Below are 12,902 nucleotides of genomic sequence, written 5' to 3'. Positions count from 1 at the left end.
TTATTTTATTAAAAATATTTTAATATTATCTATATATTAAAAATAGTAAAATAAAAATTAAATTAAATTAATTTTAAATTTTAAATTTAATCTAATTTTAAAATTAATTTTATATATAATCGGGACAGGGGCGAGGCAATACCCGAACCCGTCTTGGGTTTTTAAAAAAAATTTCAAACCCTTCCTAAATCCATTTATTAAAATTGAACCTCGTCTCATTAGGAACAGGATGGGATGGGTAACCGAAAAATCCCATCCATGTAGGTAAAAGGCAATGATGTCTCATTTAATAAATATCTTCTCAATTGGAAGGTGTACACACTTTTATCAGTCATCATACCTGGACATTTATTAAGGTGGGCCTCAACACATATGTAAAGTGTGACTTCCAACTTAGGGGTATATTAGTATACACTCCTTTTATCTCTTTCTCGCATATATTTTTTTGGGTGATAAAAAAAATTATAAGAAATTAAATTACATTTTATATGTTTGGTAGTTGCATTTATTTGCTTGGTTTAGCCTAGAAAAATAACTTTTGGGCTGACCCTTTCTCACCACCTAATTTTGTCCAATCTAAAAGCCCAATCCTAAGGATAAGAGAAGGAAGGTTATGGTATGTTCCACAAGGAACCCATCAATTTGAGGCCCATTCGTACAGCCAAAAGTCTCTCTCCAATTTTCTAATGTATTATTTAAAATAAATAATATTTAAATAGATTATGATAAATGGGGCAATTAGCATTAAAGAAATTGCTTTGATTTTCTTTCCTCAAAGCAACAAAAACACTTCCAAAATGCTACCCAAACAACACCCACATTTTCCTTTCCTTTTTCCCATTCTCAGTTTGTAAAATTGATCAATATTGAAGAATTATTGAGAAAAATTATTGAGGACATAGGCTAGCATATTTGAAAAGTTCAACCCTTTTATCTCGGTTCATGAACTCAATTTACTTCCCTACAAATGTTAAATATCCATGGAGATATGGGGGCGCATTCGCCTCTCCTTCCTCTCCACTGCACTCCAAACAAAACCATGAACTGAAACTGTCAATAGATCATATGCATATACCCTTCATCATCTACTGGCCAACATCCAATAAGACTATTTAGCTATTTTCTTCTGATACTGCAGATCTCTTCAATGTACAACTTGACATTCTGCAGATGCTGCTGCAGCACAATTTATCAGCTCTCTAGAAATCGATCATGGGCTCTCCAACTGTCAGATTTCTCTCCACAGTCCATGGCAAGTTGAAGAGTTTTGCTGTGATGAATTTGAAGATCTTGTTCACGTTTATGTTGTAGGTTGCGCTCGAGAAGAAGAGCGTTGCATTTAGGGCCTTAGCGTACGCTCTTGCCTGCCAAAAACAAGGTACATGTAATAACTCTTTCTCCTTATGACTTTAAAATGCGTCTATATGTTTAGAAGAGCAAGGGGCCCACCTAAGTCAAGCAAATAAAGACCTATGTCATACCATTTGTAATGACCGACTCCCAACCACCCACGTTAGGTTCAATGGTCATCACAACTTTAAAATTATGAATTGAGGTGGAAAAATTTACCTGACTTGCAACTGTCCATTGCAGGTCAATGGGAAGTTGGATGAAATCGTCAAACTTGGTTCCAATCAGCACTGGAATGGCATTCTGTAGCAACAAGAAAAGCCGAGAAAGAGAGAAAAATGTAAGACGAAATGAACTGCTAAAACATAGGAGAGAATCAAATGTGAGTACCTGATTCCATTTCCTTGCTTGGTGATACCAACTGATGACACTGCAATTACACCGCAGAAATCAGAATCCAGAGAGAAAAAGAGAGAATAAAATTGAAAATTTTAGTTGGGAAAACTTATACCTATTCAAGGTACACCTGCTAGTAAGATCAAACATGTACAGGATTGCTACTGAGTCTTTACAAGCCATTGGAATGTGATTATGAGCTTTTTCATCACCTAAACAAATCAATGAACTTGTAATTTCGATAAATGAACAAAACCCCCATTATACTTTCTAAGATCTTTAAGAGCATGAAGCCATCAAACTAGCCCAAAGCTGTGAAAAATCAAAGAGATAGAGAGAGAGAGTTATATGTACCTCCTACTTCCCAGATACTATAAGAAATCCTTGCACCTCCAACATAAAGAGTTTTGTCCATCAAATTTATCCCTGACGTCTGAATGTCTCCTTGTTCTTTCTCGTTTCCTACATACTTAATCTTCAATTTTCGAACAAAGATATCAGTAGTAAACAAGAAGCCTGTTTGGTAGCCAAAAAAAAATGTTAATCAACATGTACCCACCACAAAACTTGTTTTTCCAATCTGGCAATCACCCAGAAGACTGATCTTCAAAGCAACCAAATCCGAGTCCTTATCACGCTCACGACACCTTGCAAAACCAGCCTCCCCTGAAGACTGCAGAGCTGGAGGAGGAAGAGGAGGAGGAGGAGGAGGAGGAGGAGGAAAAGCAGGAGTGGTAGCAGAAGGAACAGGCTTAGCAGCAAAGGTAGTTGCTCTCAGCAACTGTTTATACTTAATGGATTTGGGCCTAGAAATGAGGAGAAATCGATCCCAGAGGCGCATGAGGCATCGGCCGAGGAGGGAAACGCGACATAGGAGTCTACGTCTGAGTTTGACGTAAAAAACTTTCCGGGAAAGTTTAATCATACTAAGGATGGCCTTGGAGAAGAGTAATGGCCATGGAAACGGCAGAAAGCGCTTTGAGAGCTCATATTTCAAAGCGTTGTGGGTAATATTTAGAATTTTTCTATATAAATTTATAGATTCAACTGCCTTTTTCCTATGAACCTGGGTTTTTTGTGTCCATTATTTGGACAGTTGACTAGTTTGTGGCCCTTATCTCCATTGTTTTTCTGTGGCTTTCATTTCAACTTCTATTTTGTCCATAACCTCTCCTTTTTCTATTTGATTCAAATCATCCAATTATTCATACATTTTTGTAAAATAATTTTTTAAATCCGCTTAATTTCATATTTTTATACTTTCATCTCATTTTTGGATACCTTATTCAAAGATTTAAACTTTATTATACAGATCGAGAGTTTGATAAGTACCAAATTAATATCCTAAAACTTTGTCATAAGTAAAACTAAATGACTTCAAAAAATTTGGGATAAATTGAGACAATATTGTAAATTATTTTGATTCCATTGATTTGAATAAGATATTTTTTACATTTTAGAATAAATATTAATATCATAAAGGGGTGGATCAGGCACGTGACAGAAAGAGATTGGATCAAAGCCAAGGAAGTCAAAAGTGAAGACTAGACGGTGGATCAAATAATTCATGATTGGATCGAAACGACGCCGTTTTAGGCAAACAACTATCCATTATTATCATCATGTGACACGTATTTGGATCGGACGGCTGTCAATGCATCTTGTTGTGATGATTGATGTCGATATTCTCTGGTGGGCCAGTGGGTGGGAAAATAAGCCATGAAGAAGTTGACACATGCCCTTAAAAAGTCTACAACCCACCCAACAGAGTTTGAATTTAATATTAATAGAATCTTGATTGGGTATGATAAAATATCTCCACCTCACAAATTAAATTGATGAATTTTAATAAAATAAAGAGGTTGGTGTTTAAAAATTGTGGGACATTTCACATGAATTATTTTATTTTTAATTATTTTGATTCCATTTTTTGAAGTTCATGGCTTTATGAAGTTGATCCTTTGATGGGCCACATAGCCCACCCCTTCCAGCCCAGCACGCTGAAAGGGATTGAACCCTCGACTGATTGGGCCTAATTCCCAGCCCACATAGCCCACCAGTTCTAGTCCAGCATGCTAAAAGGGATTCAACCCAGGACCTTTGAAGGTTCCACACAGCCAACTTTAATTTTGATATTTGATAAATATATATAGATATCATAAATTAATAAGAATGAAACTATTATAAATTAATTAATTAATTTTAATTATCATATCTTTTATATAATGACTAAATAAAAAATAAATATTTATATATATATATATATATATATATATATATATATATATATATATATATATATATATATATATATATTAAGGCGAAATATGTATCATACTATGAAGCCACATGTCATGCAATATGATCGAAAATTTGTGTTTCAAGGTTACATCATAATGACGTTGTATTATGATTCACCAAGCATATTGATATGAAGTATTTAGTTGTAAAAGAGAGTTCATAATGAAATCGTCTCTATTGAGCATATTAATACTACAATCATGGTGGCGAATCAAGGAGATCTTTAGCCAAAGAAATGCTCTTTATAACATCATTTTCCTCCATGAAGATCACATACAAACTACAAAGAACTATCTACATCTTGAAATACATGCTCCCTTCCTTTGGAAAAAAATAAATAGGACCAAAAAAAGAAAAAAAAAGGTAGAACAGAGAGCATTGTGTTATGCAGATATATAGCATATAACCAGCAAAAAGCCTTCTGAATTTCTATGAGAAAGCCAGGCAAATAGCTATTTGATTCTATCTGCCTAACCTTTGGTATAGAAGGAAAGGAGCAGATAATTTAGTATACGGGAATTTGAATTGAACATTAGTTATCAGTAGCTCTAACTCTAAGGAGTTGAATTGCTAGCCCGTTGCTTTGAATCCTTCCGCTTAAGAGCCTCCTTGATCTCTTCTTCTTTCTTGTCAATAAAAACCAGGCAGCCAGGGCGGGGAGGCCGCCTTGGACTATCAATCTCGTTGTCATCCTCCTCCTTCTCCTCTGGGCCATATCTGCGGTATTGACAAAAGGTCCTAAAGAAGAATACGGTGAGAGCTACAAAGCATGCAATGCCAGAAATGAGAAATAGGCCCCAGAAGCTTGAGAGTGAGAGTCGGTTTTCATCAACTTGGCTGAGTTGCGAGGAGCACTCCTTATTTGATAGCCATTTATCATGGATTCTTTGGAGTTCACCATTCTCTGAGAGCTGAAGAATGGCGGTTGACAAGTCAACTGCAAGAGGAGAATCCCTTTGGAATGCCTGAGTCAAGAAGGAAATTGAACATGAGATTATCTTGGAGTTTCCTGTTATTGTCCATCATAAAATCAGTTTGATTGAAGATCAATATCAGGTTTAGCATGAGATTGAATTAGATCCAGCCCACATGTTTCCTTTTATGCCTACAATCATATTTTGAAATCTTAGCTAATCAGAAGTTCAGGACAGCCTTTTGAGTTAAAAGAGAGTTCAGACACTTACGAATCCCCACCCACTTTTTGTAAACTCCTGTCCAACAATCCTGAAGGCGCAGTTCAGTTTGGCCAAGAAGACCTGAATGTAAGGAAGCTCATCAACAATGGCAGCTACCCCACCTTCTTTTGGTCCCAACCGGAGGGCATCAGCATATTCCTCCTGATCTTTTAAATGGACAAGCCTAGACACTGGTATGTTGAGCTCTTCAATCAAATAATTCCATGCAAAGGACCCATCTTGAACTCCAATTTTATCATTACTCGAGATCAAGCTATCAATTCCTTCAATCCGTGATGTCAGCTGCTGTACTGTGAGGATTGATGTCAAACTAGCTGTGTAGCTTGAGTTGATGATTAACACTACAAATAACCATATGATCAGCACCAGACGTCCAAGGGTGCTCACTGTGTTCTCTCCTGCACTCGGTCCAAGTAGCAAACGTTGTCAGGAGTTTCAACTATAACCCAGTAACTAACCCACTAATGGTAATTAAAGAAGAAAATATAAAAATATCAGGCATGATTTACTTACTGTGTGAGAAAAACATTGTGGAGAAACTGAACCTGCAAGATCAAAAACAATTTCAGTGGAATTACTTCAATATTGCAACCAGAGTATGTAGAGCCAAAGATGCTAAAACAGGGTCCTGGCCTTCACAACCCCTAGAAAGTTGCATAAGTGCTAAGACAACAGCCAGACACCGAAGGGCTTTTACATCATGTGCCTGAGAGACATGTTCAGATGCTATTAAGATCAGAGCGCTTTCAATGAGTTAGGGCATACTAACCAAAAGATGGTAATGAGTTGCTGGCTTGGTGGACCACGGAATTCTTGATTTATACGATGCTCAAGAATCCAAACAACTGCTCCTACAAAAATAAAGAAGGCACCAGTAACACACCACATTTGCACGGTGAATGGCTTGAGGAAAGCCCAAGGGCTAGATTTTGTCTCTTTCACCGTAGCAACTATGACGAGTCCAGATTCCATGAAAGGCTGGGTAAAATCCACTATCCTTGTTCTATTTGTAACAATTGTGATGTCCCCAACAGCAGCATCAAATTTCTGAAAAATAAAATAAAAGAAGAGGCAAATCAAGATAATGACAAGAACTTAGACACCAATGCAGAGCTTTGAAAACCTTCCACCCTGAACCAACTCTATCAGAATACCATAAAACTACCCAAACAGTTCCCTGGTTCAAGTCTGCATATCTCTGTCTCACACACACACACAAACACCATTTAATATTGATATTGCAGCTTGTTCTCTAAGTTAGTCAGTCCATATTCTATTCAGGAATAAATTAGGTCATTGCCATATATATATATATATATATATATATACACACACATTATGCATTCAAAAGAATATACTCACATTTCCCACAACCTGAGACACAAGATCATCGTAGCTAGGATTTCTCAAACCATTGCCATATAGCATATATGTGTGTGGAACTGCGTAAGGCAGCAAGTTTACTGCAGCTTCAAAGATATCAATGCAATATCCTCTGACCCCAAGGGGCCCCTTGTCTCTCGCCACAAAATCTTTAAAACTTACTCGGTCAGGCACCCCAATTCGCAGTGGCTTCCCATTATTAGGGAACACCCATCCCCGAGGCTTTGCTGTAATTTCACCAGGCCATATAACACTGTAAAGATGATGATTGCTAGAAGAAGTGTTTGGAGGCCTCGTATATAAGATTTCTGGAGTGATGACTGAGAGACCAGAATAATTTGACCAATAACCTATTCTGCGGAATCCAGTTCCACCAATGTTGAGAACATCATATGCTGGGTGAATTAGATTCTTCTCCAAATCAAATTGAATCTGACCACTCAGACCTGTAAAGTTTGTTGTAATTAGGGTTTGGAGTAATTTCTGGCCACCATCAAAAGTATGGAGTGTAGATAATTGTAGTTTGCTTCCATTTGTGTCGTGCAACTTTGGGTCACTAGAGAAAGAAATATTTCCACCTTCTTTGAAAAAAACATCAAGAGCATGTGCAACTAATGAAACAGAATCATAAGCATAGAAAGCATAAGAGTTCAGGCCGGAAATCCCCTTGTTCTTCAACTTGTTCCACCTAGATGTAAAACTCTTTTTGCGATCAGAATCAGGGATGTGATGGCGAAGTGCAACAACTCCTTGTAATTGATTCATTTGATCAGGATCAACCGTTTCTGATGAATCTAAAACAGAAGGAAGCCAGTCTGTGGCAATCCAAACATAACCATTGTTCAACATTCCAAGAACCTTTGCAACAGAGAAAATATACAGGCCAGAGTCAGGATTAACATGTACAACGAAAACTCGAGATTCCATTAGGTTCACTCCAGCCAACAAGTCACTGATTTCATTCTTGGTGGCTCCAGGTGTGAAGGCAGCCTTATAAGAAATCTTGGCACGCTTCTTAGCAAGGGCATCACCCAATACTGAAATCCCATTTCTTCCATAATCATCATCTACAAAAATTGCAATTACTTCTCTCCATTCAAAAAAATCAACCAAATCAGCAATTGCATACATTTGGTAATAGTCACTCTGTGTAGTGCGGAGGAAATACGGGAACTGCAGTGCAGAGAGGGTGGGATCTGTCGCCCCAAAGGACAGAAGTGGTATGTGAAATTCATTTACGACATGGGACATAACATGAGCTATTCCAGATGATTGTGGGCCGATTATGGCAACCACATCTTTCTCCATCAGCTGCAATGCTACACAAGTAAGAACACCCATGTCAAAACTTTTATGAGAGATGTTTTGACAGCAGCAGCCAGAAATCATTCTGTATTCTATCCTATTTTATTAGTCTCCTAAGGTCATAACTCAGTTCAGTTTGCTTTTTGTATATTCTGAGGCAAGGTCTTACCAGTGATAGCTGAAGACAATTAAAATGATGAATAAATGGTCTCTATTAAGAAGCATGAATCCTCCTCGTTAATGTCTTTGAGTCAATTAAATTAGCTGCTTGTTGATTTCAGGAGAATTGATCAGTTCAACCTCTGTCTCTGTATTTTCCTTTTCTTTATCCAAAAATTTCCTTATTGTTTTGCTACTTTGGCATCTCTATGAAATTCAGGCTGAGTTTAACAGATAATTGTTCTTTCACTTTATGGAACCAATTTCTAATCTGCTTCTACTTCATTCTAATAATTCCCCACCTCACAGCTACAGACACAACCATCAGACACTTTTTCAGGCATCAAAGATCAATGCCATGGATATGCAACATCAAAGCAACTACAGTGCACATGCAATGCCACTGGAGCAGGAGGAGTTTAATACACCAGACCACGTAAACAAAAACAAATAATAGCTTACAGATAAGTTCAACATTCAGATTTTAAGGAAAATTGCAAAACAAATAGTAATAAGTCATGTGGTTTCTCGTTCTCTAAGGTTTGATGCTGCTAGACAATTAATACTTGTTCAGAAATTTTTGACAGTATACGCAAAGGAGGGCTAGTTCTGAAACTAGATTATAAAAAATCATGATTCATAGAAAAGTAAGCAATTATATGGAATTTGAAGCTCAAACAGTATGCCCAACAGAAGTGCATAATGCATGAGTGTTTTACTGTTAAAATAAAAAAGGAAAAAGAAACTGCAAGCTCAACAAGAACAATACACAAGAATATCAGATGCAAATTGTAGAAGTTTTCCTTCACACCCAGTTTTTTTTTTCTTCATAGAATTATGGGCATCTTTAGTTTTTAAATGCTCCCAAAACAATGGGTGTCCCCCCCCTATCAAAATTAGGGATGGGAGAATCAATGACCTAACAAAAAAAAAAAGGATCTCGATTAACATAAGCTTTGACTTTCAGGAAAATACCTTCCACTGTTCCAAGAAATCCACTGCAATTTGTATCCTGAAAAATAACGTTCAGTTTCCTCCCTTCAAGAATGCTCGAATCAGAGTTAACATCATCAATTGCAGCTAAAATCGCCGGCTGTGCCGCTCTTCCAATGAATGAATTCAAAGTAAACACGGCACCAATATTCACAACATTTGCAGCTGAAGAAGAAACACTGGCATTTTGAGCCCTACCCAGTATGGGCACCCAAATACAAAAAATCAGCAGCAGCACTCCTGCCATGAAAACCCGACCAGACCCAGCAGTCAAGTTCACTTCCATGTCCAAGAAAGCTTGCACTTATAGGTCAAACCTTCAGTTCACACCAGCATTGACTCGAGAAACTAAGCAACCTGTAGAGTGTCAAAAACATGAATTCTCTTAAAACTCAGCAACCCAAATCAAATTCAGGATGATACCCAGAAGATGAAGATTCAACACCAGATAACAGCCAAATATCCAATAATATGGACCTAAAATCTAGGCTATAAGACCTTGGGCACCATATACTGATACCCATATGCGAAATCAGCAGAAGAAGCACAACAAGAAGATTGAACATCGGGATATCAAAAACTCCCTCAGATTTCAATTTTCAAAATGCCCATCAGTGTAGTTTACCTCAGCAAGCCATACAATAAGAAGTAAAATAAAAACACACAAACAACCCTAAATAAATAAATAGAAAACCCAAGTTGTAAAACCAAGAATCAACTGTGTACCAAACAACCGACATGCATGGATTAATAATAATTTTCTGAAAAAAAAAAAAAAACAATAATAAAAGCGATACCCAGAGGCAGGCAGCCTGGAGAGAGTATCACTCACCCTAAGATGGCATCAACTCCATATATAGATAAAGCCTCCCGTACAATCCTGCACTCCACACTCAACAGCCCAAACTAGAGATCTCAAAAATTCTTGCAATCTCAGTAAAGAATCCTTCTTTTTCCCCCTTTAGAACACTATGGGAAGTGAGAACCCCTAAACTGTATTTTTTTTTTTCCCCCTACAAATAAAATATGGACCAAAACCCATGTCAACTGGAAAGCTGGAAAAAAATCTAGGGAGATTGGATCACATACCTCTCATCAGGAGTTGTCATCACACAGAGAGGGCCCAAAGGAGTCTAGCGTGAAACATGTGGATTCTCCCTGTTAGTAAAAAATTATGTATATAAATATATTTTATGATTTTATAACTAAAAGCAAATTTTAAAAAAATAAAAAAAAAATTAGAAAAGGGTCATTGGCCCAGCCTCTAAAGAATATGCTACATTAGCAAAAGACTATCATGGGTCCCGCCTAATCACCTCAAATTCATGCAATTTAGCTTGTGCTTTTCGGATGGTACTCAACTCCGACATCTGATATATATCAATCAAGCAATAATCTCCAGACGATGTAATTGTATTCTAGTCCAACGGCTGGAAATTAGTATGTGTAGTCGCTAAACTTGGAATTGGAGAGAGGGACAACAGAGAGTATGGAATCCGATGTGGGACCAAGTTTTTGCTTTCGACTGCTTCTCTGTGGGGGCCCAATTTGACACTCGGTTGATGTGTTTTATGGCATAATTCATAGAATAGAATACGAGCATAGTGTTTATTTTGAATTTAGATGGTCAGTTTATTTGTATGGACCATCTTTCCTTGAATGTGGGCTGGGGGATAATCAAGGAATATGAATATCAGCATCACTGCTTTAATCTGATTCTTTTACGTACTACGTCAGCATATACAAGGTGTACGGTCTCTACCAGGATGGTGCCCCCTCCATGTTAGTTCTACACTTAAGAAATTTATAGATGTTTTTAGGCTATTTTTAGTTTGTAGTATTTCATGGATAATATTTCTATAAAGGGTTAAAAATTAATTTATCAATGATGATGAGAAGATTAAAAGCATGTTGCAATATGAAAAACGTTTACTTACATGATGAAGTGTTCACATCAATCCTACATTTTGTCTGTATTTTGTCTTTATGCATTGAGGAAAAGGGAAATTCATCGACAAAAGGACTGTACTATAAGAAAAGTAAGAAACTTAATGTTTTCTCTTTCAAATATATAATATGGATATCGATAATACAATGTAATTGAACTCTTATTTCGATTCGAATGAATCATCTTTTTAATCGAGGTAATGTCCATTATGTAAAAAGATAACAAGATTCTATATGTTTCATTAATAAAAAAAAAATTGCTAAAAATATTTTTACTTGAATCATTTTCAAATGATTGACATTGAAATATAAATTATAATATGTCATATGTTAAAAGGCACTTTGAAATTATTTTCAAACATGATCATTGAAATGTAAATTTCAAAAAAAAAATTGGTAATAATTTTAATAATACATATTTTTATAATATGTTAAAAAATTTGAAATAGATATGTAAAATATGTTAATTCAAGAATTAGTAGACATGTTCTCTAGATTTTTTAACTCAACCCTCTCAAATTTAACTCCCAATTTAAAAAATAAAATAAAATGCTAAAAAAATCTATATTTAGACCCAAATTTACCTCATTGCATCAAAAAAAATTTAAGTTACTTATCCAAGGAAAGAACCCATTTGCATCATTTTTCATAATTCCCTTTCCATTACTCTTTAGCTTTTCTACAATGGTGTTGATAAGGAAGAAAAATCTTGAAAATAAAGCATTAATTAAATAAAAACATCTTAATTAAAATTTAGATTTTCATCTTCATATTAGTTTAATATGTGTAAAGTATTCCTCAAATCATTTGGCATACTTGCTTGAGTCTTCTTCATCACTAAAGCTTTCAAAGTATCCATCTCACATCAAACATTGATTACAAATGATATGAAAGTGGTTTAGGCAGCCTTATTATGGTATAGTAACAACAAGCTAATTATGGGATTAAGAAGCCTCATTATGGTATAGTAACAACTAGCTAATTATGGGATTAAGACTATGTGAAAAGTCAAATTTGTACAATTGGTGTGGGGCTAACATTAGTTATTTGAATGAGACACATAGACTAAGTCAATTTTGGATCTAGTTATTTTATGGGCCTACCCATTATAGCCTTTTACCATTTCACTTTTGGAGTTCAATTGTAAGATTTTAGGGTCAGTAACAAAGTAAATTTTTATTTAATAATATAGTACATGGGGGGACATTGAACTTGTAGGTGGGGAACATTAAGCTTTCTCTATTTCACTTTCCTTCTTTTCATTGCTTTACTTCAATCAATGATTCTGCCACTAGTTTGGTCAGGTCACCTTTGCTTGTGATGCCCCACCATTTTATTCACCTAGAAACAATGTTGCCCTCAAATTAATCTCAATTTCTTAATTTTTGGAATGGTTGAAAAATAGCTTATTTGAGTAATTTTATTAAGAGGTGATTTGAGATAATTTCGGGTTTTTTTTTTTTTAGCTAGAAATTGAATCTGAAGTTAAACGATAATTTTCAAAAATAATATTAATATTATAAAAGTTTTATTAAACATATAAAAACAACTTCTTTAGTAAGTTAAAATAGAATTTTTATAAGAAGTAACATTTTTTTAACTTTTATATTAAACTTCTCGAACAAAATTAGTCAAATAAGTAAAAAAGTTCATATGGAGTATTGAAAGGGCTTTTGAATTCTCGGAAACCAATTTAGACAGACCTCAAAAAACTCATAATGGTATTTATATTTTAATTTTGATAGGGAAAATTATTTATATTTTATAAAACTTTTATGATATTAATATTATTCAATAAATTTAATCAAAGAGGAAAACTCCAATGAAACTCAGAAATCCTTTTCAAATGCAATGATTCTCATATTCCTTTTT

General features: G+C 35.5%; 2 protein-coding genes across 7 annotated transcripts; both read right to left on the bottom strand.

Moving 5' to 3' along the window:
* Positions 1 to 911: 911 nt before the first annotated feature.
* On the bottom strand, positions 912 to 2,895 carry LOC100244716 (septum-promoting GTP-binding protein 1). Of its 2 annotated transcripts, XM_002279725.4 has the most exons (6): positions 2,306 to 2,895; positions 2,101 to 2,221; positions 1,862 to 1,958; positions 1,741 to 1,780; positions 1,570 to 1,653; positions 912 to 1,364 (listed from the first exon to the last, which is right to left on the bottom strand). In XM_002279725.4, exons 1-6 carry the CDS (start codon positions 2,669 to 2,671, stop codon positions 1,200 to 1,202), a joined length of 873 nt encoding a protein of 290 aa, XP_002279761.1. In that variant the 5' UTR covers positions 2,672 to 2,895; the 3' UTR covers positions 912 to 1,199. The 2 variants fall into 2 exon arrangements, with proteins under 2 accessions (XP_002279761.1, XP_059597205.1); XM_059741222.1 differs by having other exon boundaries at positions 912 to 1,780; positions 2,306 to 2,888.
* A 1,374-nt stretch (positions 2,896 to 4,269) lies between these two features.
* On the bottom strand, positions 4,270 to 10,233 carry LOC100250030 (glutamate receptor 3.4). 5 transcript variants are annotated; one of them, XM_010659002.3, is made up of 7 exons: positions 10,173 to 10,233; positions 9,066 to 9,440; positions 6,606 to 7,945; positions 6,013 to 6,290; positions 5,757 to 5,788; positions 5,232 to 5,641; positions 4,270 to 5,012 (listed from the first exon to the last, which is right to left on the bottom strand). In XM_010659002.3, the coding sequence occupies exons 2-7, from the start codon at positions 9,367 to 9,369 to the stop codon at positions 4,602 to 4,604; spliced, it is 2,775 nt and encodes a 924-aa protein (XP_010657304.1). In that variant the 5' UTR covers positions 9,370 to 9,440; positions 10,173 to 10,233; the 3' UTR covers positions 4,270 to 4,601. The 5 variants fall into 5 exon arrangements, with proteins under 5 accessions (XP_010657304.1, XP_002273744.3, XP_010657305.1 ...); XM_002273708.5 differs by lacking the exon at positions 10,173 to 10,233 and adding an exon at positions 9,916 to 10,150; XM_010659003.3 differs by lacking the exon at positions 10,173 to 10,233 and adding an exon at positions 9,916 to 10,110 and having other exon boundaries at positions 4,270 to 5,056.
* Positions 10,234 to 12,902: the final 2,669 nt, after the last annotated feature.

Source organism: Vitis vinifera, chromosome 12 (genome assembly GCF_030704535.1).
Source record: "Vitis vinifera cultivar Pinot Noir 40024 chromosome 12, ASM3070453v1".
NCBI lineage: Eukaryota > Viridiplantae > Streptophyta > Magnoliopsida > Vitales > Vitaceae > Vitis > Vitis vinifera.
This window is presented reverse-complemented; position numbering and strand designations above follow the sequence as displayed.